This window comes from Gopherus flavomarginatus, chromosome 15 (assembly GCF_025201925.1).
Source record: "Gopherus flavomarginatus isolate rGopFla2 chromosome 15, rGopFla2.mat.asm, whole genome shotgun sequence".
Taxonomy (NCBI): Eukaryota; Metazoa; Chordata; order Testudines; family Testudinidae; genus Gopherus; species Gopherus flavomarginatus.
Genome location: NC_066631.1, coordinates 11,086,120 through 11,107,631, shown reverse-complemented (window position 1 = coordinate 11,107,631; position 21,512 = coordinate 11,086,120). Strand labels below are relative to the sequence as shown.

The 21,512-nt window shown below is 46.9% G+C and overlaps 2 protein-coding genes across 11 annotated transcripts in view; both read left to right on the top strand.

Annotated features, from left to right (window-relative positions):
• MSI1 (musashi RNA binding protein 1) overlaps positions 1 to 12,410 on the top strand; it is a 41,808-nt gene extending 29,398 nt beyond the window's left edge. For 4 of the 10 annotated variants that reach the window (XM_050923632.1, XM_050923641.1, XM_050923634.1 and 1 more), the window contains exons 10-15: positions 2,875 to 2,955; positions 4,256 to 4,312; positions 7,489 to 7,557; positions 7,662 to 7,834; positions 8,848 to 8,913; positions 10,142 to 12,410. In XM_050923632.1, the coding sequence (XP_050779589.1) occupies positions 2,875 to 2,955; positions 4,256 to 4,312; positions 7,489 to 7,557; positions 7,662 to 7,834; positions 8,848 to 8,889 (422 nt within the window). In that variant the 3' untranslated portion in view covers positions 8,890 to 8,913; positions 10,142 to 12,410. The remainder of the gene's footprint in view (positions 1 to 2,874; positions 2,956 to 4,255; positions 4,313 to 7,488; positions 7,558 to 7,661; positions 7,835 to 8,847; positions 8,914 to 10,141) is intronic. The other 6 variants (XM_050923635.1, XM_050923637.1, XM_050923638.1 and 3 more) reach the window with 3 other exon arrangements.
• A 5,317-nt stretch (positions 12,411 to 17,727) lies between these two features.
• On the top strand, positions 17,728 to 21,408 carry PLA2G1B (phospholipase A2 group IB). The gene is made up of 4 exons (XM_050923670.1): positions 17,728 to 18,018; positions 18,427 to 18,586; positions 19,181 to 19,308; positions 21,243 to 21,408. The coding sequence occupies exons 1-4, from the start codon at positions 17,943 to 17,945 to the stop codon at positions 21,359 to 21,361; spliced, it is 483 nt and encodes a 160-aa protein (XP_050779627.1). The 5' UTR covers positions 17,728 to 17,942; the 3' UTR covers positions 21,362 to 21,408.
• The last annotated feature ends 104 nt before the right edge of the window (positions 21,409 to 21,512 follow it).

Genomic DNA, 21,512 nt, shown 5'->3' with positions numbered 1-21,512 from the left:
GGTGCCCATAGCGATGCCACTGACCTGCATATATATATTGTCATCAAATTTGAAATAGTTGTGTGTGAGGATAAAGGCACAGAGCTCAGCAGCCAGTTGTGCTGTGGCATCATCAGGGATACTGTTCCTGACAACGTGTATTCCATCTGTGTGTGGGATGTTTGTGTAGAGAGCCTCTACATCCATGGTGGCTAGGATGGTGTTTTCTGGAAGGTCACCACTGCATTGTAGTTTCCTCAGGAAATCAGTGGTGTCTCGGAGATAGCTGGGAGTGCTGGTGGCATAGGGTCTGAGTAGAGAGTCTACATATCCAGACAGTCCTTCAGTGAGAGTGCCAATGCCCGAGATGATGGGGCGTCCAGGATTTCTGGGTTTGTGGATCTTGGGCAGTAGATAGAATAACCCTGGTCGGGGCTCTAAAGGTACATTGATTTGTTCCAGTGTTAGTGTAGGGAGTGTCCTGAGGTAGATGGTGCAGTTTCTTAGTGTATTCCTTAGTGGATCTGAGGGAAGTAGCCTGTAGAATTTGGTATTGGAGAGTTGTCTGGCGGCCTCCTTTCGGTAGTCAGACCTGTTCATGATGACAACAGCACCTCCTTTATCAGCCTCTTTGATTATAATGTCAGGGTGGTTTCTGAGGCTGTGGATGGCATTGCGTTCTGCACGACTTAGGTTATGAGGCAAGCGATGTTGTTTTTCCACAATTTCTGTCTGTGCACGTCAGCGGAAGCATTCAATGTATAGGTCCAGACTGTCATTTTGACCCTCAGGAGAAGTCCATGTGGAGTTCTTCTTCCTGTGTTGTTGGTGGGAGGGTAACTGTGTATCAGTGCACTGTTCACTGTTGTCCTGAAAGTATTCTTTGAGTCGGAGACAGCAAAAGTAAGCTTCCAGATCGCTGCAGAACTGTATCATGTTGGTGGGGGTGGCAGGGCAGAAAGAGAGTCCTCGAGATAGGACAGACTTTTCTTCTGGGCTGAGTTTGTGGTTGGATAGATTGACAATATTGCTGGGTGGGTTAGGGGTACCACGGTTGTGGCCCCATGTGCAGGTCGGAGTTTAGACAGCTTACACTCCTTTTTCCATTGTAGAGAGGTGAAGAGAGTAATGTAGATCTCCTGTCTTATTTTAGTGAAGTCCGTTTGTATGGAAGTTTGGTTATTAATGAGAGTCTCCAGGCTGGAGAGCTCTTTTTTTGATGTTTTCCTGTTTGCTGCTATGTACATCGGCCAAACTGGACAGTCTCTATGGAAAAGGATAAATGGACACAAATCAGATATTAGGAATGGCAATATACAAAAACCTGTAGGAGAACACTTCAACCTTCCTGGCCACACAATAGCAGATCTTAAGGTGGCCATCCTGCAGCAAAAAAACTTCAGGACCAGACTTCAAAGAGAAACTGCTGAGCTTCAGTTCATCTGCAAATTTGACACTATCAGCTCAGGATTAAACAAAGTCTGTGAATGGCTTGCTAGCTACAAAACCAGTTTCTCTTCCCTTGGTTTTCACACCTCAACTGCTAGAACAGGGCCTCATCCTCCCTGACTGAACTAACCTCGTTATCTCTAGCTTGCTTCTTGCTTGCATATATATACCTGCCCCTGGAAATTTCGACGAAAATCCGACAAAGTGGGTATTCACCCACGAAAGCTCATGCTCCAAAACGTCTGTTAGTCTATAAGGTGCCACAGGATTCTTTGCTGCTTTTACAGATCCAGACTAACATGGCTACCCCTCTGATAATTGTTTTCAAGGGCGATAAAAATGTCCTTGAGAATTCAGTGGAGCCTTTATACCACTGACTTCCCTCCTTTAGGGAACGCATTCTGGGTCACAAATCAAACCGGCCACTCTGACAAGGAAGTGTCTGTGTGGCATTGTGGGGACCTCTTTTCTGTGTTCAGGTTACAAAGGAAAAGGTGTGGGGTTCCCCCCACACCGCTGACTTCCAGCCCAATTAGCTCCTTTTAGGGTCTGTGAGTCAAACTTGGTTCTTTCTTGCTTAATTGTCACCAGCACCCTGAGCCCATCCAACCTGTATTATAGGTGTGGTTAAGGTGAACAAACACACGTGTCCTTTGGGTCAGGGCCCCAGGGGGTAGTGCTGGAGGAGGAACGTTCAACCTGGCACTTGGATCCCAGCTTGGGCTGGCAGGCAGAGGAAAAACACCTCTTCTTTGCATTTGCACTCGGCACATTCTCACTAGAGCCGCTGAGATAAAATAGATCTGGAACCCCACAGAGCCACTTCAGATTTTAGTTTTTGGGTTTTTTGAGTAGAATTGTATTTTAAACCAGTAGACTCAAATGAGTCAGTGGGAAATCCATGTATGCTTGTCATGGGAGATCTCAAATCAAACATTCAGCTCTTAGTCAGCTGCTAGCTTTCTCATGGGACTGTTTAAAGTAGGTGATTAGCTGTGACAGCGTCTCAGGAAATGGGAAGACTTGTCCTCATGATCTGTGCCAGGAACAGGCTATCTGCCTGCATGTTTTCAGCCACCTGTTCTTTCTGTAACTACTTCAGAGTGTTAGCCAGCAGCCCTATTACTAAAGTAGATGATTGACTGGCACTAAATCACTCATCATCCATATGCTCCACTGTCTCTCAGAGCCCCCTTTCAGAAAACCTTGAGCTTTCTGACAGCTTTCTTACATGTCTTTGCAGGGTAACAATGTCTGGAACTACGAAGGGGCAATGTATTAAAATCCTTCCCCAGATTCCTGCATGGTGCGCACTGTGTGTGGTAACTGCTATGTTACTTGGTCCTTTCGCAGTGTGTGTTCAGGCTATGGGGAGGCAGGCAGAGCTGGAACTGGAAAGTGGCATCGTGTGCGTTCGTGTAACAATCCCCTCTTTTCTGCTGGCAGGTTATCCAGGTTTCCAAGCTGCCACTTATGCCAGTCGGAGTTACACGGGCCTTGCGCCTGGCTACACTTACCAGTTTCCTGGTAAGTGCCTCTTCCTGCCCATTTGTCCTCACACTAAGGGAAGCCCGTGGCATGTGACCCAACTCTGCCTGTTTTACCCGTGCCCTAATTTGGACTTTCTTTAAATCTGTGAAGGTGGGAGGGGACAGAGGCCTGGAATAGGTGGGAACAGCCTACTGGCTAGTTAGGTAGGCGGCTGTAGCCATGTGCGCGTCTGCTGTTGCTATCCTCTCACTCCAGTGACAGGAAAAGTCCTAGGTTCATGCACCCCCCTCTCTGCTAGGTCCCTCCGTGGGGACTGCTATTACACAGCATGGCCCTTGCATCTCTGCCTGTTTTGCTGCCTCTGTGTGTGTCTGTCTGTCCGCCAGAGTCGCCACCTTTCTGAAAACCAAGTGCAGGACTTGAAGCCTGCTAGCTTTAAATGGGCCTGAAGTTTCCTAGGCTTCCTAAATGTGAGAGTCTGAGATGCAGTAAGTTGTATCCTGGATCTCTTAAAGGCCCAGTAAACCCCTCTTCATAACGCTGCATATTTGTACGTTCCCCAACCTGCCCCATTCCTCGTTTTGAAGCCCATATGTGACCATCACTGACTGGTCCCTGATGAATGCCCTGCAGCTGCTCTGAGCTTTCTGCTGGCCTCCTCCCCCTCCCCTTCCTGCACAAGCAAAGAGCGGGCTGCAAGGCCATCCTATAAAAGACTGCCCTGCTGTTCTCAGGACAAGTGGCAACTCTGAGTGTCCCTGCCCTCCTCTGCCCCCCCCCCCAATGGATTGTGTAGAAAGGCCTGACACTAGGCGACTGGCAATGAGCTCTGGCAGCTTTCACCTCTAAGCTGCTAGTCAGAACCCAGCCTACGTTGGCAGCAACTGAAAGTAGCTGTCTGGTAGTCTGTGTGAATCCAGTGCTGGGTCTCAGTCCTACCGAACCAGGTGTTCATGTCACAAAGCCACCTCCAGCTCAACTGGCATTTGTTGTCAGTCCTAGCTGCGAGGCCAAGGATTGGCTGGGCCAAAGGCACTCAATTTCCCTTTCAACCCGAGAGATGGTCCCTCCAGGGCAGAGTTGAGGCACGTGGTCTGGGCGGGGCAGTGTAAGGCACGCTTCCACTGCCCTTGCCTGTGCTATGCCTGTTCTGGAGGTAAGCGGAGGCTTTTGGTCTCCAGTGCTGTCAATCCAACTTGAAATTCATTTAAAACAAAGAGTCGAAGGCCTGGTGCTGCAGTGTTCTAGCCAGAAAGGCCCAATGCTGCTTTCTCTCTGCCAGATCCCCTCGGGGGTGTTTTACAAGTTCCTAAGTTGTCTTACATTTCGTTTTTAGAATTCCGTGTAGAGCGGACCCCTCTCCCGAGTGCCCCCGTCCTCCCCGAGCTCACAGGTCAGTCCCATGATTTCCTAAAACTCACAAGCTGGAAGGGGAGAAGGGGCTTTGGGTTATTCCAGTGATGTCGCTGCCCCATAGCTTGGCGCAGTGAGACTGGAAACGTTCCTCATTTCCTCTTCCATCTGCACTAGCTCCATCAAGAACAGGGGCTGGGGGTGAGGGGTGGAGAGGGGAACAGAACCATGCATATCACATTGGAGGAGGTGAGAGATGCAGATCATACATGATAAGAGCAAGTGGGCTTGAATCCCCAAATTCTCTAGCTTCTGAATGCTGCTGTTCCCTGCCCTGTTTTCGCTCCTTATCCAGGGGTTAGCCTCTAAATCATTGATGGAAACTTGTTGCTAGCAATGTGCATTCTAAGAAATCCACTACTGTAGTGCCAGCCTGAGCTGGTGTAGTGCAGGGCACTGGACCTGGGGGAGCTTAGCGCTACCTAAGCCCCAGGCTCTCTAGGCAGGGAATGGTAGAGGAACGTTGAGTGTGATGGACCTCCCAGCTGTACTCATCAGTAGTGGTGGTTGAGCCTGGTGTAATAGAAGGGGGGATGATGAAGTTTTGCAAGGACTAGTCAGGAGTCTGATTATTTCCCCAAATACCTGCTGCTTCCCTCAGCTCCTCAGGCCTCTGAGTTTGTGCAGCATGTATTCTTGGTGCTGCTCTTCCCATAGGATCTTCCTTCCATGGTCACGTTTTCCCAAGCTCTGTAGCATGCCTGGTATTTGTCCTAGAAAAGCAGCTGTATCTAGCAGTGGGCTGGCCTCCTCTTCCCTATCCACCGTCCCATCTTCCGTAACATCCTTTCACTTTGACACTTCCTTGACATCATCTGTTTCTTCAAGGACTGGATTTGTCTGTAGTGAGGATGCAGATTTCTGCAGGGAGCTTATTATTTGGAAGCTTTGCTAGCTGCAGGGGGTTTGGGGAGGCTTGGAAGGAGATTTTTCAATGGCGCAGAATAGTGCTGATCCTCGTAGAGTGTGCACGTCGAAGAACGCTGAGGTTGGTAAAACAAGTTACTCAAAGGGAAGTGGGGTGTGTTAAGTTAATAAAGCCATCCCCTGGAGCCACATATATACACCTCTACCTCGATATAATGCTGTCCTCGGGAGCCAAAAAATCTTACCGCATTAGAGGTGAAACTGCATTATATCGAACTTGCTTTGATCTGCCAGAGCGCACAGCCCTGTCCTCCCCCCCACCCTTCCCTGGAGTGCTACTTTACCACGTTATATCCAAATTTGTGTTATATCGGGTCGCGTTATATCGGAGTAGAGGTGTAGCTGAATAAGCCTCTGAAATTCCACCTGTGGCTGTGATTCTGTCAGTTCTCAAACGGAGCAGGGTTGGACTGGGTCTGCATTAGAATAGAAAAAAATGGTGTTGCAAGAGTAGCGTTGATAACTCAGTAAAAGGTCCTCTTCCCTCTAAGTCCACATGGGACTAGTGCCCCTGCAGCGTGCGAAGAGGCACCTCGCTGCTGGAGGAGCATAAAACAAAAGTCCCGCTCATTGGAGCTCATTAGAGAGACACTGGTACTTTTGCCAGCAGTGAACTATTAATGTTGGTGTCCTGGCTACATGCCATGTTGGGTAATTACAACCTCTGTCCCTAGATCCCCCCCAGAATTTCAGCTGGAGATGGTGGCATTCCTCACTTCTCTGCTGGGGGCTGTTAAACAGTCACCAGGCAGCTTGTCAGTGGTGGGTGCTGATTCATGTGCACACCTTGGGCTTGCTCCTAGGACGTTTGTGCTCCCGCAGCTCCTGCTGAGACATCTGTGGGAACAGGGCATTCAGCACCCTGCAGGACCAGGCCAGTAGGTTGTGAAGTGCTTCAAGAATCTTCTGGCTGAACGTGGCTCTATAAATGTCAACCATCAGCAGGGAGTGTATTGAGTAGCATTGAAACAAGAAGGATGGTACTCTGAGAGTATCAGATGCTGCTCCTGTGTGAAGCAGCTAATGAGAGGGGAGCTTCCTAGGCAAGGCAGAAGTCTGGTTTCTAACTAGATAAACTGCGAGGCAAAAATATTTTTTCTACAGAGGAAATTGGATTCTTTCTCAGCAAAACTGCCCCTTTATTCACCACAACAGCATCTTTGGGAGAAAAATATTGCAGCTCTGTGCTTACGTTTGCTGTAGACGTATGATAAGCCACTAACCCAGATATAAGCCCCCAATGTGATGTACGCCTGAAATCAGATAAAGCCTGCAATGAAACATTCCCTCCTGAGCTAGTCTGGATTTCAGCCCTTTAACTCAATCGATTTGTTCTGACCTCTTTTTACATTGCTGTAAACAGAATCACAGTGGATTTTGCAGTTGAGCATGAAATGCTAACCCAGGCATGTTAGGGGCAATGAGAACAGTAGTGGGTAGGTGCCTTGTGGCCTCAGGGCTGGGTACCCATGGCAGTAGAAATATGGATGACATTTGCTACATATAAGTTAAAGCTTCCAATGTTAATTGTGCCTCTTCTGGCTTCTGCACCCCCAGGTGCACGCTCCACACTCTGCTAGCATGGACAGCTGGGGGGTTGCAGTTGGCAGGAGAGCTGGAAAAGTAGGGAGGATTGCGTGTCTGCAGCAGTGGGAGAGCTGGGGTGGAGGAGGTTGTGAGAGTATTGAACCATTGCTGTTGAAAGATGCTAGAGTACAGTGCTGTGCCCCAGTATGGCTAGAGGATGATCAGCATTGAAGCTGTCTTCTGGATGAGACGTCAAACCAAGCTACTGACCACCCTCTGTGCCCACCAAAAATCCCCAGAGTTGGGGTGCTAGCCTTTAGGGTTGGAGCCAAATGCCAATAGCCATCCTAAATTCCCCATGCCAGTTCACCTGGCTATGGGATTCTCAGTCACTTCCTGCCCTAAGATGGCATGTGGTACTGTGGTTGAACAGTGTCACCCAGATGTCGCTGTGTTTCAGTCCTAAACAGAGAGTTCCCTATGTCTAGAATTGGTCAGCTCAGTTGCTTGAGGGCTTTTCTAAATGAAAACTATCCTGTAAATGTAGGGCTGTGTGTTCCTCCTGCTTATCCATCCTGAGTGTAGTAGGTTACGTGCCAAGCTAATGCACTTTTTTGGCAGCTGTTTCTAGAGGGAAGTGAAGATGCCTGCTCAGGAGCTTCCTCTGGTGCCACTATGAGATGCCTGTTCCTTCTCTTTCAGCAATTCCCCTTACTGCATATGGACCGATGGCGGCAGCAGCGGCGGCAGCAGCTGTAGTGCGAGGGACAGGTAACTGCCACTTTCCTACCCTCTGAAGCAACCTGGCTGAGGTTTGCACTGGGCTATGGGAGGGGGGTGGGACGGGGTTGCATTTTGGGATCTTCACCTTGTAGTTTTGCTTTCTCCCTTAGGTTCTACTCCGAGCCGCACTGGTGGGTTTCTGGGCACTACCAGTCCTGGGCCAATGGCAGAGCTTTACGGAGCAGCCAATCAGGATTCAGGGGTCAGCAGTTACATCAGTGCTGCGAGTCCAGCTCCAAGTACTGGCTTTGGTCACAGCCTTGGGGTAAGTGTTTCACACTCAGCTGTTGAGGTTGGGAGGTAGGAGGAGGTGGGGTATGTATAAATCATTAAGCCTTTTGGGAGGGTGATTTCTACAACTATGAATACCCAAATGATGACAGCTGCAGGCAACCTCAAGGCTTGGTTACTGCAATATACAGTTCCTAGGCATAAAAACACTCCGCTTAAGGCCCCAATTGGTTCCTAATTCAGCAGCCTACTTAGCTTACAGAGCAGGCTGCTGAGTGCATATCACCCCAGAGCTCTGCTCTCTACACTGATTCCCCATCAAATACTAGGTCAAGTGCTAGGGCTTGGTCCTACTCTTCAAAGCCCTCCATGGGACTGGCCCAAGCTATTCAAGGGCCTATTACCTCACTCTGATCATAGCCTGCCATGACAGCTACGTTCCTCTGGGTCGATGGAACTGGCACCTCAAGGGTGAGACTCATGAGCAATGGAAACCGCTTTCCCAGCAGCTGGGCCATAGCTGAACTCACCACTGTAAGTGTTAAGAAAGACCACAACCATTCTTCACCATCAAAATGAAACACAGAACTCCCTTCCAAGGGTGGAACGCACAGGGGTCCCCAGGAATAACACAAGGCTGGACAGGGATGGGGAGAGTGCAGAGCAAATATCTGCTTGCTGCATGTTTCCCTGTGGAATGTTGGGCTACAGCTGGGAGAGGACTGGGGATTCCATAGGACTCTGCAGGGGGATATTAGGCGGCTCTGAAGAGACGGTCTAGTGATGGCATGTTTCCTGAGTGGGACTGTATCACTCCATGTAAATCTCAGGGTGCTGGGAGGCCTCCTCATAGTGGATTGGGGGACTAAATGATTCCAGTAGATCTCTAAAGGGGGTAGGGCTGTCTTTAGAAATAGTACATTTAGGGACATTGACATCCCAGTAAATTCCTACAAAGGGGAGGGACGGATGGACAAATCACACTCATGGACTCTACCTCTTTCCTGTGGTTTGTCTAATCAGGGGATTTGAATTCTTCCTCTGTAGGGTCCCTTGATTGCAACGGCTTTTACCAATGGGTACCACTGAAGCTAGCAACCAAGGAGGCAGGAGGTAAGACGTTTGAACAGGAGGGAGCGGGAAGGGTGTGAGAAGAGTGAAGCTAAGCTCAGGAGGGGATTGTATTATTAAGTTACAGTGAGAGTTTCCTGTTGTTGGGCCATCATTCAGGGGCTTCATCTGAAGGTGAGAGGAAGGAGGCCAGGCGAGGGGCTGCATTTTTGTCCTGTCCACCCAGTGACCCAGGTTCTAATTCCTTCTCCCAGACTCTGGTCCCCATGCTTGAAGTGCTGCAGAGGCATTCCATTGAGTGTGGGCAGGAAGGGAAAGGAAATGGTGTTTTGCTTGAGTAACCTCTTTGGCCAATTAGTGTCAATGTTGGGCTCTAAAGGGAAGCTCCTCCAGGTCTCTGAGGCCAGAAGAATAAGTGGCTGTGCCCCAGTGGTGGCAGGGAGACGGGGGAGTGCTCAGTTGGAAGGGTGTGGAGTGAGGGAAATGGAGACCTGGTAGAAATTGGGGAGTTGACGGAGACAGACAGACAGGCACAGTTGGCCAAAATCCTAAGGCAATGTGAGCTCTTGCACTGGCACTCTGAAAGACAAGCCCCTCCAACCCTTTTACTTTACACTACCCTGCATGCGGATAACTCAGCAAATCTCACTGCTGCTGAGAGCATGGAGATGATCTGTGGAGAGAAAAGAGGCTTCCACATCTAGATGGGAGAGGGGAAAATCCTACATGCAGTTCCAGCTGTGTCCCTTAGAAGGGAGTGAGGGAGAGCTGTTGGAGGGTCTCAGTGCACACCTCAAAAGTGGCAGAAGTTTGGTAGTTTAAAAAGAGAAATGTGACTGAAATGAGTAGGGCAGATGTTTCCAGGGAAAGGGAGTGACTGGGCTGCTTCTCTTCAGCTGAGTTCAGTTTGCAGTATATAACTAGCCTCGTCTTTAATACAGAAGTTTGAGCCAGGGAGCCTGCAGATCTTAGCATTCAGTACTCCTTGATCCAAGAAGTCAGGCCGCATTGCATGCTGGGGCTTGTCCCTTTGACCCACGCCTTCATGTTAAAGATAGGGGCAGTTGCATTCTGCCCCACTTCTTTGCCAGTCAGGTGCAATCTTCATGCCACTGCCAAGGTGCCAGCACAATCCTGCATTAGGGGAAGCTTGGACACCCCCTGTTGCTGTGTTAGATGACAAAAAAATGAAAAGTTGTTAGTTTGTTTTTTTTTCTGTTTCTGTCTCCTCTACCCCGCCATACTCTCCACCTCTGCTGGTCTCCTGCAGATTCCCCGTTACCTAACCAAGGACAGCGGGCTGGAGGATCTGGTGAGCCTTGGGGGATGAGCCAAGGTTTCCTTTCTATTGAATAAAACTGCACACTGCCGGCTGGTTGCCAGGCTCCTGCTGACCTGCCCTGATCTCTCCCATTGAACAGACCACACTGGACTGAACCCAAGGAGATCATCTCGCTTTCTTACTAACCACCGATGGTTTACGCTTCTCCCTTCCCCAACCCACCGATTCTTCTTTATTTATTTTATTAGCTGGTAGTTTTATTTTTTATTTTTTTTTTTTTATCTTTATTGGGGGGGGACCCTCCTTTTTCATTGTTTGCTCTTTCCTGAGCTAGTAGACATATTTTATGAATTGGCTTTGTGATCGTGTTAGGTAGTTTTTAATGAGGAGTATTTTTATTTGGCTTTGAAATTGTTTTGAATCTTTTCAACTCTGTTGTTGTCAAAATTTTTAAAGGACAGTATGTGATGTGAATGCAGTTCTGAAGGGAAGAGAGACGCAGAGAGAGAGAGAGAACGCTGAGCAGAACTGACGCATTTCTATTTTTTTTTAAAGAAACTGTTTTTAATTGTTTCTGTTTTGTAAATGTGAGGTTTTGAAATGTGTGAAGCTCCAAGGATCTGAAAAGGTGGGACATCGCTACGGAACAAAACAAAATGTATATTTTGCTAAGTAAAAACACTATCCTTACAGCTGAAAGTATTTTTGTTTTCCTAGGTTTAGTTTTACGTGGGGTTTTCTTTTTCCTAGTGTATAATATGTAAATATCGCGAGGTGAACCTGGCTGCAGCCTGACTCAAGGAGCAGCTCCAGGTTCCTGAACCTGGCACCTCAGTGTGAGCAATATTCTCCAGCAGAATCCTGTCAGGACTCCTTTCTTTTTTGTATACCTTTTACTGTAAGATTTTAAGACCTCTGAGATGAAGGGGCGGGAGAGGGAAATGAAACTTACCGGCCATCGGCTATTTTGCTGAGCGGGTTAAAGCTGCTTCCAGTCGCTTGATGTACAGACTCCACCACTGGGCTCCCTAAGTGCCAGCATCTGGTTTGGCTAGGCAAAGGGCTTTACTGCCCCTGCTTGTCTTCGTTATTTTGAAAGGTATTGACTCTCCAAACAGTATCACTTGTGTCAAGATAGTCTGGGGAAGGGCATCATCTTCTAGGGGGCAGGGTACTGGGAAGGGCTCGTCTGGGGTGGGATGTGGAGGTGGTCATTCTTTGAAGGGCAGGGCATTGGGTGGGGGAAGTCATTAACGGGGGGGAACTGGGGGTGGTACTGTATGGGGGAAGGGTGAGTAAAGGGCTTCTCAGGGATCATATGAATTCTAGAATCACAGCTTCCCATTAGCTTTCCTCTGTGTCCTGAAATCTGGGGGAGTTCGTCCTTTGTCCTGTAATTTGATTATATGGTCCCTTCTCCTGAGGCTGCCCGAGCCCTTGTTAACAAGTGGCCTCTGCTGTGGGGTTGCCTCAAGCAGGAATTTAAGGGACAGGATTGGGTCTGGATTTGTTTTAAGTGAACCAAAGACCTTGTTAAGGGGGGTGATTAAGCCTTTTATTAAGATGCAGCCCAACACTTTTCCCAGGGAAATAATGTAGCTTCATCTTAAGTTTTAAAAATCATTCCCTCTCTTCTCCCAAAATGAGCCCCAGTAAGTGAAAGGATTGGAGGGGGGCCACGGTGCGCAAATGGACCCCTTCTTCCCTTCCACTTCCCGATTCCCTAGCTGCATTGTGGCTAGTTTTGAGACCCAGCAGTGTGGGCCGTGCCTGACCAAGCAATACATTTGGAGAGCTCTGTTTAGTCAGAGGTACTTAATGGGTTAGTACTGAAAACACAAAGCAATAATTTTTGTTACTGAGACAAGAGTCTGTATGTCTGAGTTTTTTTAATATTTCCTAATTAAAGAAGAGCTGCATTGTATTGGGTTTATTTTTATTCTGTATACTTCAAATTTGGGTTTGCAGACAGCGCTTTCTTCCCTCTTGGTACATGCGCTGAGCTGCTTCTGTGCCCCCTTCCACACACCTCACAGCCCCACTGTATTGCCACTGGGCTGTGATTCGCTCTCCAGCCAGTGCTGCTGCTGCCCAGAGGCTGGGGCTCCGGTTTGAGGGTGGGCATTTTTTAAAAAGAAATAAAGCTATGTTTTGAAAGCCAGTAAGTTATTACACTCCAGTGTTTGTTCTCTCCACACCTGTAACCCTTTTTCCAGATTTCAGTTTTAAATTCCTAATAAATTATTTCAAAATGGTCCTCCTCGATTGTGGTATGTGTATGAGTGGCTCTGAATTGGGCAAAGCTTCACCCAGGTTTGGGGATGCTGGGAATCTTGCCCTGTGGTTAGCATACAAGCCTGGGAGCCACAGACCTGGCATTCAGCTCCCAGCTCTGGTACATCCCTTAACTCTCTTTTGAGCATCTGTTTCTCATCCGTAAAACAGAGATGATAATTCTTCTCCACCTCAGAGGGGTCATGCATGGATGTCTGTGGATTCCGGAAAGGAGTAACACACCAGGAAATCAGAAAGCCTGGAAGTATTCTTTGGATTTGCTGAACACAGCAGAACAAGGGAGTTAAGACTGCAAGAAAGCAAATTGTGCAGAATAAAGAAATCTAGTGAATAAAGAGCACTGGGAGGAAATATTAAAATCTGTTAGTGTACAAGAAAGTTGGAGATTCCTAAAAAGCACTCAAATTAATACACAACAGGTCACAATGCTACTGAGAGAAGAATGCAAATAATAAGCAGCAACTAATATAGTTTTATGAAACACTGTTCAAAGATCTGCTGGCAAAAGTAACCCCAAGAGTCCTGATGGAGTCTGCATTTAATAATGGAAATTCTGCTGTGTTGTCACAGCTATCAAGGTGGGAGGCTTTGGGATAGACTGATCCATGAAGACCAGAGCTTTCATCTAGTATCCTTCAGTGACAGAATGAAATGTATCCTGTTTCTCCTTGTTTGGTGTCTGGGTGGTCCTCACTAACTCGCTTTCCCACACTTTAGGATTGATTGTCTGGAAATCACTAGACACAAATGCTCAGACTTTAATTGTACCTGCCACATGTGTGCCTTATGTACATGGGGCACACAAAAATACACAACACACAACCATCAAGTTCTTTTGGGAGCGCACACGCTAAAACTGGAGAGGAAAGGAACCCCAGAAAGTGAAGGTTTACAGGCAATAAAAGGAATATGTTAAGAGTAGAGAAGTGGAGAACAAGAAGGATTACAAGTATATGAAAAGTGAAAATAGTAGTGGAAAAGACAATGGGGAAAAGGTGAAATTAATGGTGATTCCAAAGCAACTGAGATACTGAATTGTTTTAAATCTGGCTTTAATAAGAGGTTTGGACAGTTTAGTCATGAGAATCTTGAACTACTTGGAAAATGAACACGTACTTAAGCAAATGTTCTGAATAATCTGTATCTCGGTGTAAAGGGAATTAATTAACTTTCTGAACCAAGGATGGGAGTCTTAGAGAACTGGGGAGGAAACCAAGAGTTTAAAAAACAACAAACAGCATGTGGGACACACAAAAAGAGGAAAAAAGTAATCCTGGTAGTTGCAACCGGTAAAACTAGCTACAAGCCCTTAATACAATTATCGTGAGAATCTGAGCAGAGGCCTAGTCTACAACTGAGAATTTACGGCGGTTCTCCCACCCTTTCTCTAGCCCTTGTGCAGCTCCACCAGTGTTTGAAATGGTAGGAGCACTAGTGTAGACTGGTCACCCAGTGGTTTTGGCAACATGTTAATTAGACCTATGCTGAGGAGGCTTAGCAGATAGGTTGGTAAGAATGTAAGTGGTCTCTTCTGCTAGTTTTGGTGAGGTGGTACAGGTACTAGATATAGTGGGAGAACTGGCTAAAAGTCTAAGTGTAGTTGCATCTCTAGAGGATAATGGAACCATAAGTAATAAATTTGGCAAGTTTTTATTTATAAAAATAGTTCTGGAGAGACCTGGTCACACAAAGCACAAAATGAGGAGCTGAAAGAAACAGTTGCTGAAATATCTGGATATTAGCAAAGCACGTGAATGAAACTTGTCCGAAAAATTGAGATATTGAAAAGTGTCAGAAGGACCACAGATTAAGGAAAATGATAACAAAGTACTGGGTGCTTGTACTTGTAGGGAGGTGGCTAGTGGGGAGCTGCTTGTCTTTAAACCCACTTTTATTCAATATCATTTATGATCTTGAAAGAAGCCAAAACTTCGTGAGAGACGTGACTGGGTGCTCCCATCACAATTCAGAAGCCAGCACTGGAAAATCAGTATCTCTCAGATTAAAAGATAACCAGGTGGATGAGTTAAAAATAGTGGGCCCAATTCACCCCTGGAGTAATTCTGCTGAAGTTGGAGTTACATTAGAGATAAATTTGGCTCTAAGTTAGATGGTTTGTCTTTCCAGGAGTGTGAGTACCATGCCACTTGCTTATTCCTGGAATCAATTCAACAGTTCTTTCCATTAGCAACTCTGTCATCAATCTGATGACATCTGACTGAAGAGAAGTGGATGCAGGTGTTCCCAAAGCAGTCATGGGTTAGCAGGATCATAACTAGGGAAAGATCTGGTGGTGCAGTGCTAATTAGAGGTGCACTTAGTAAGTCTGTAGTGCTAGGATTGCTCTTAATGTGAGACATTAGGTCATCATTCCTGGTATACACAGTTTATTCGAGTGAAATACTTGTGTTTCCAGGATGGTTTTGATGCATGGGAGAAGGGAAATTTTAAGGTGCTGGTAATTCTCCAATGCCCTCAGGAAAGGGGTTTGCAAAGTGGGTTCCATTGGCCAAATACAGGCCAGGTATCTCTACAACACTGTCCCGTGCATCTTTAGTTTTAATGCTGTCTGTGGAGATGGCAGGTCCCAAGATGCAAAGTGCCATCCTGATCCTAGCAGCCTGGGGAGCACAGCATGCCATTAAAAATTAGGTTGGCTGCAATCTTTTCCATTTCAAACAAACTAATTGTGGCTAATGTATTTCTTTTGGCAAGATGCTAATGTAGCCACAATTTTGTCCAGTCAATAGCTACCCCTGCACAAGAATGAGCTCAAATTTCTGTTGCCACCCATTCAGTTTGCATATCAGTGAAAGCCCTGCTGGATCTTTTCTGAATTCTGATCTGGAACTGCAGCCATAGTAACTGATGTTAATTCTTCAGACAATTCCTTTCTACATTTCTCTTCTCCTTTGTTTACATCCTACCACTAATATTTTCCATGTTATGGCCGTTCCTTGCTTCTGCGCCCTAAGAAGCTGAGAGACATTCCAGCTCCCCTGGTTCCTACCACTTGCCAAACATTCAGTGATCAAGACCATCTCTGACAGGTGTTTGTCTAACCTGCTCTTAAAAATCTCCAATAATGGAGACTCCACAACCTCCCTAGGCAATTTATTCCAGTGCTTAACCACCTTGACCATTAGGAAGTTTTTCCTAATGTCCAACCTAAACCTCCCTTGCTGCTATTTAATTTAATTGCTTCTTGTCCTATCCTCAGAGGTTAACAATTTTTCTTCCTCCTTCTTGTAACAACCTTTTACATACTTGAAAACTGTTTATAGTGTCCCCCTCTGTCTTCTCTTTTCCAGAGTAAACAAACCAATTTTTTCAATCTTCCCTCATAGGTCATGTTTTCTAGATCTTTAATCATTTTTGTTGCTCTTCTCTGGGCACTCCCCAATTTGTCCACACCCTTCCTGAAATATGGTGCCCAGAATTGGACACAATACTCCAGTTGAGGCCTAATCAGCACAGTGTAGAGCAGAAGAATTACTTCTCATTTCTTGCTTACAACACTCCTGCTAATACACCCCAGAATGATAGTTTTTTGCAACAGCGTTATACTGTTAACTCATATTTAGCTTGTGATCCACTATGAGCCCCAGATCCATTTCTGCAGTACTCCTTCCTAGGCAGTCATTTTCCATTTTGTATGTGTGCAACTGATTGTTCCTTCCTAAGTGGAGTACTTAGCATTTGTCATTATTGAATTTCATCCTCTTTACTTCAGACCATTTCTCCAGTTTGTCCAGATCATTTTGAATTATAATTCTATCCTCCAAAGCACTTGCAACCCCTCCCAGCTTAGTATCGTCCACAAACTATATAAGTGTACTCTTTATACCATTATCTAAATCATCGATGAAGATATTGAACAGAACCAGACCCAGAAGTGATCCCTGCGGGACCCCATTCATTATACCCTTCCAGCATGAATGTGATCCACTGGTAACTACTCTCTGGGAACAATTTTCCAGCCAGTTTTGCACCCACCTTATAGTAGCTCCATATAGGTTGCATTTCCTTAGTGTTTTTATGAAGTCATGCAAGAAAGTATCAAAAGCTTTACTAAAGTCAAGATATACCATGTCTATTTCTTCCCCGCAACCACAAGGCTTGTTACCCTGTCAAATAAAGCTATCAGTTTGGTTTGACACAATTTGTTTTTGACAAATCCATGCTGTTACTTATCACCTTATCATCTAGATGTTTACTGATTGCTTAATTATTTGCTTCATTATCTTTCCGGGTACAGAAGTTAAGCTGACTGGTCTGTAATTCCATGGGTTGTCCTTATTTCTTTTTATAGATTGGCACTATATTTGCCCTTTTCCAGTCTTCTGGAATCTCTTCCTATCTTCCATGACTTTTAAAAAATAATCACTAGTGGCTCGGATATCTCCTCAGTCAGCTCCTTGAGTATTCTAGGATGCATTCTAGGTGTATTCTAGGCCCTGGTGACTTGAAGACATCTAATTTGTCCAAATAATTTTTAACTTGTTCTTTCCCTATTTTAGCCTCTTCTGATCTTACCTCATTTTCACTGGCATTCACCATGTTAGACATCCAATCACCACCAACCTTCTTGGTGAAAACCGAAACAAAGAAGTCATTAAGCACCTCTGCCATTTCCACATTTTCTGTTGTTATTCCCCCCCCCCACCTCCTTGAGTAACGGCCTACCCGGTCCTTGGTCTTCCTTTTACTTCTAATGTATTTGTAGAATGTTTTCTTGTTACCCTTTTGTCTCTAGACAGTTTGATCTAATTTTGTCCATACATACTTGTGTTATTTGTTTATATTCATGCTTTGTAATTTGACCAAGTTTCCACTTTTTGTAGGACTCTTTTTTGATTTTTGGATCATTGAGTATCTCCATCCTCTCCCTCCTTCATGTTTTCAAAATAACAACCTGCTTATCCCTTAGCATCACACAGCGCCTCCACCTGGCCACCCACCTCATGACAGAGGAGCATTCAGAATGGAGTGAACTGCTTTCACCCTATTATCTGGACCAGGCCAGGAGAACACAGGTGCACCTTCTGGACTGGGGATAAAACAGGGTGCTATGAAAATGTCAGGCTAGTTCCTTGGAGGATAGGTATTTGTGTAAAAAGAGTCACTAGCACAACTGCCACCATTAGTGCTATTCTCAGCAGAGAGGCCCCACTGGGCATGGAAATAGTTCTTCGAGGTTTGTGGTTGGGGAGCTTGCCCATGTTATACTGTATCTGTTTTATGGATGCAAAGAATTTATTTCCAGGACTTTAAATTTAGCTTGTTACATAAACATTATCTTAATTTTAAAATAAAAGAAAAACCCTGAAGTATGCAGCTGGCCTGTTGGCTCCTGGAAAGGTAACTGCTGACCTTCAGCCAACCTTGCTATACTCTGTGATCCCACATCCACTGACAGAAGTCTGCATTCAACAATGTAAACACTGCCCTGTTATCACACCTGTCAAAGTAAGGCTGTAATATAAAGAGACTGATGCAGACCACAAAGACACATTTTTCATACCCTGCTGAAGGAATGAAATTCATTCTGCTCATTCTGCTGTTTTCAGGTATGACTACCTCATTTACTCATTCTCACACCCTAAGTCTGTCTATCTTGCACATGCATCACAGACTGGAGGTCTTGGTGGGTACGAACTCATCTTGCCACAAATATGGGAGCAGACACAGGTAATCTATGGAAAGTTACAGTTGGACAATGAGATCATCCACCTTCAGAAGCTGCCTCTGCAGCACCCCATTTTTGATAGGCAGGAGCATTATTGCTTTAACTTCAAAAACTCAAAGAATAAAGCTATTTTCCCACCCTCCCCCATACCCCAGTCTTTAGGATCTGTGATTAACATCAGTTTGATTGCAGCTACAAGGGAACCAGACTGGACATATCTGGGACATGAATATGTATTGTCTGCTAATGTCAGGTATAGCTCAACCTGAGCGTTTGTGTTTCTTCTCAGTGGGTGCGGCCAATGCCGCTGCCACCTCCAGGGCTCTGTTGCAGTTCCGTGCGATAATCAAATGCACTATCCCAAGCAGCAACCCATTACTGGATTACAATAACTATGGCTGCTACTGTGGCCTCGGAGGCAGTGGAACACCAGTGGATACCCTTGACAGGTTGGTGAGACTTTGTCTTCTCAAAATCCTTCCCTCTCCTTGCAGCTGTATCTGCCAATTTTGCTGACTGTCCCTTGCCAGGTGCCTGTGTCTGTAGGTGTTTGGAGAACATTCCTGGCTAATATGACATTCAGAGCTAAGAAATGGGGTTGTATTGTATTTCACTGTGCACATTCTCAGAGGGTACACATCATCCAAGCAGCTCCTCTTGTTCCACTCTTCTGCTGGTGGTTGCTATATTGAAGAGCTGAAGTGAATGTGTAGAAGCAACTCTTGTAGTGGTGCTAAGTAGCAGCCAAGAGAGAAACAATTGGGTAATCTGATTTAAGCATACATCATACGGCTTTGTACCCAAGTGATGCCACTACAATGCTACTAATGTAAGTGCATGTGCAACAATAAGACTGAGAATTTGGCCCTCTATCTAGCAGATTACTTTCTCTTCAGAGATGCCCTACATTTGCTGTCTGATCATTGTGCCCTTTTGTTTAGAGCATTGTCTAGACAATCCACCCTAGTTAGATAATTTAAAACAAGCCAACTAAGCTCAAGCCTGAGTACACGGTTTTGAATGTATTCCCCATTATTTCACAGGTGCTGTCAGGTGCATGATAACTGCTATTCTGAGGCCCAGAAGCTTTCAGCATGTAAAGGACTTCTGGACAACCCTTACACAGAGCTGTATACCTACAGCTGCTCAGGCACCACCGTTACCTGTAGCAGTATGTCTAACTCTTTCTTATTTCACGTCAGCCACTGATTTCTTTTTTACGGGGTTTAATCTAAGCAGCATCTCCTTCAGCAGGAAGGTGCTTCCTAAAAGCAGGCTCCCTTCTATACCATCACCTACTTCAGCAGAGACAGTGTTTGTTAGGAGTGGGTATACCTCCCCTTAGAGATTCTATAGCAGAGGTGGCCAACCTGAGCCTGAGAAGGAGCCAGAGTTGCCAAAGAGCCATAGTAATATATCAGCAGTCCCCCATCAGCTTCCCCCACTCCACTCCCAATGCCTCCAGCCCACCAGCTGCCCTGCTGATCAGCACCTCCCCCTCCCTCCCTGCACCTCCTGATCAGCTGTTTCTTGGCATGCAGGAGGCTCTGAGGGGCAAGAGCAAAGACATTGCAGGCTCAGGGGAGAGGGTGAGGCCTGTGGAAGAGCCAGGGGTTGATCAGTGAGCACCTCCCAGCACATTGGAAAGTTGATGCCTGTAGCTCCAGCCCCGGAATCGGTGCCTATACAAGGAGCTGCATGTGGCTCTGGAGCCACAGGTTGGCCACCCCTGCTCTATAACAATCACATTCTACACAGCATAGCCCATAGCTCTGGTTTGAAAGGCCTTAACTCCCTGGGATCACAGGTTCATATCTGGGACACACACAGAAGGACAAAGCCTTTTGTCCCGCTAAACTAAGTTCCACACAGTGTCTGGTGCACAGCGCTTCCATCTCTTCTTGCTAGCTATTAAGTTTCATGTCAATTCTTATGAGAGGGGGTTTACCCAAGTATTTTGCCCATAGTTTCCTCTCCTCCCACTATTGAGGGCTACTTGACTGTGGCTCTTTATCCCTGGGGCAGCTGCATTTCAGTAGTGGTGTGTTTGAAGTATTCTGTAAAGAACCTTGACACTGTTTCAAATTAAAGGGAGTAGGTATGAGAGTGAAGGGAAGGAATATAACTATTTTAGTTCATCAGCTTCACTTGCCAGCAGAGAGAATCATCGTGGCTGCAAATTCTCCTGCCTGCCACCTAGGAAGATTTAAAGCTTCCCATCACTGTAGTTTGAAACTGCCTCTCTTAACAGTTATTGTTCAAACATTTGAAAACTGAAAGTATGTAATGTTTCCATGACAGCCACAGGGATTCCCTCAAAGGCTAGTGACACCTAAAAGGGGATAGGCACAATTGACACACAAAGGGTCAGGACCAGAGCAGTGGGCAAAAAAAAAAGAAAATATTGGATTCAAAACAACAGAAGTTCTGTCTCCCCTAAAGGGCTGCCATTGCTTGGACTAGGAGAAGCTATCATGTTACCAGGGTCCTTCTGAGTTTTCACCTTCCTCTGCAGCATGGGCCATGCACTTGTTAGGACTATCCTACTAAATCATTTCCCTGCCATTACGAGGGTCTTGGTGCAGCAGGTCCCTCCTGTTCTCTGCCCGGGGCACATGGTAATTTAGTCTTGCAAGGGCTGCACTATGTTGCTCCAATTCTGGTGGTTGGCTTGGCGGGGTTTGGTGTCCTGTAGGTGATAAAGGACTTTGCAGTGGTGGTCCCAGGCCTGTGAACACGGGGGGGGGGGGGGGGGGGGTTTGAGGCAACAGTTTTTACTGGCCCAGGTCCTGCTCGGGCAAGAGCCGAGCTTTGGAGCGGTGCAGAGTCTGCAGCTCAGTCCTCGCCCTCCAAGGTAACGGGCCCAAGGCGCTGGAGAGAGGCGCCGCCGCCTGGGGCCCTGCCGGAGCGCTCCACATCGGCTCTGCCCCCACAGCCCGGGGGTGCCAGACGTGCCCTGCTGCCCCCCTCTGGCTCCAAGACCTGAGCGGGGCGAACCGCGCTGGGCTCGCTGCACGGGGAAGGAGCCCGCCTCGTGCGCGGTCCCCAGGGCGGGCCAGGCCCGCGGCCGGACCCTCGCTGACGTCGCCTCCCTTCCCCCCGCAGGCCAGAACGACCCGTGCGAGCTGTTCATCTGCGAGTGCGACCGCAAGGCGGCCATCTGCTTCGCGGGGGCGCCCTACAACCCGGAGAACAAGAACCTGGACTCCGCCCTGTGCGCCTGACCGGCCGAGGCACGGCCCCAGCCCCGACGCTGCGCAATAAAGCCTGACACCCGCCGCGCGCCTCCCGCCTTTTCTTTCGCGCGCCAGGCTGGACTGGGGGATGGGCTCCGCGCCTCAGGGCAGGGGACCCGGCCGCTGGCTCCACCTACCG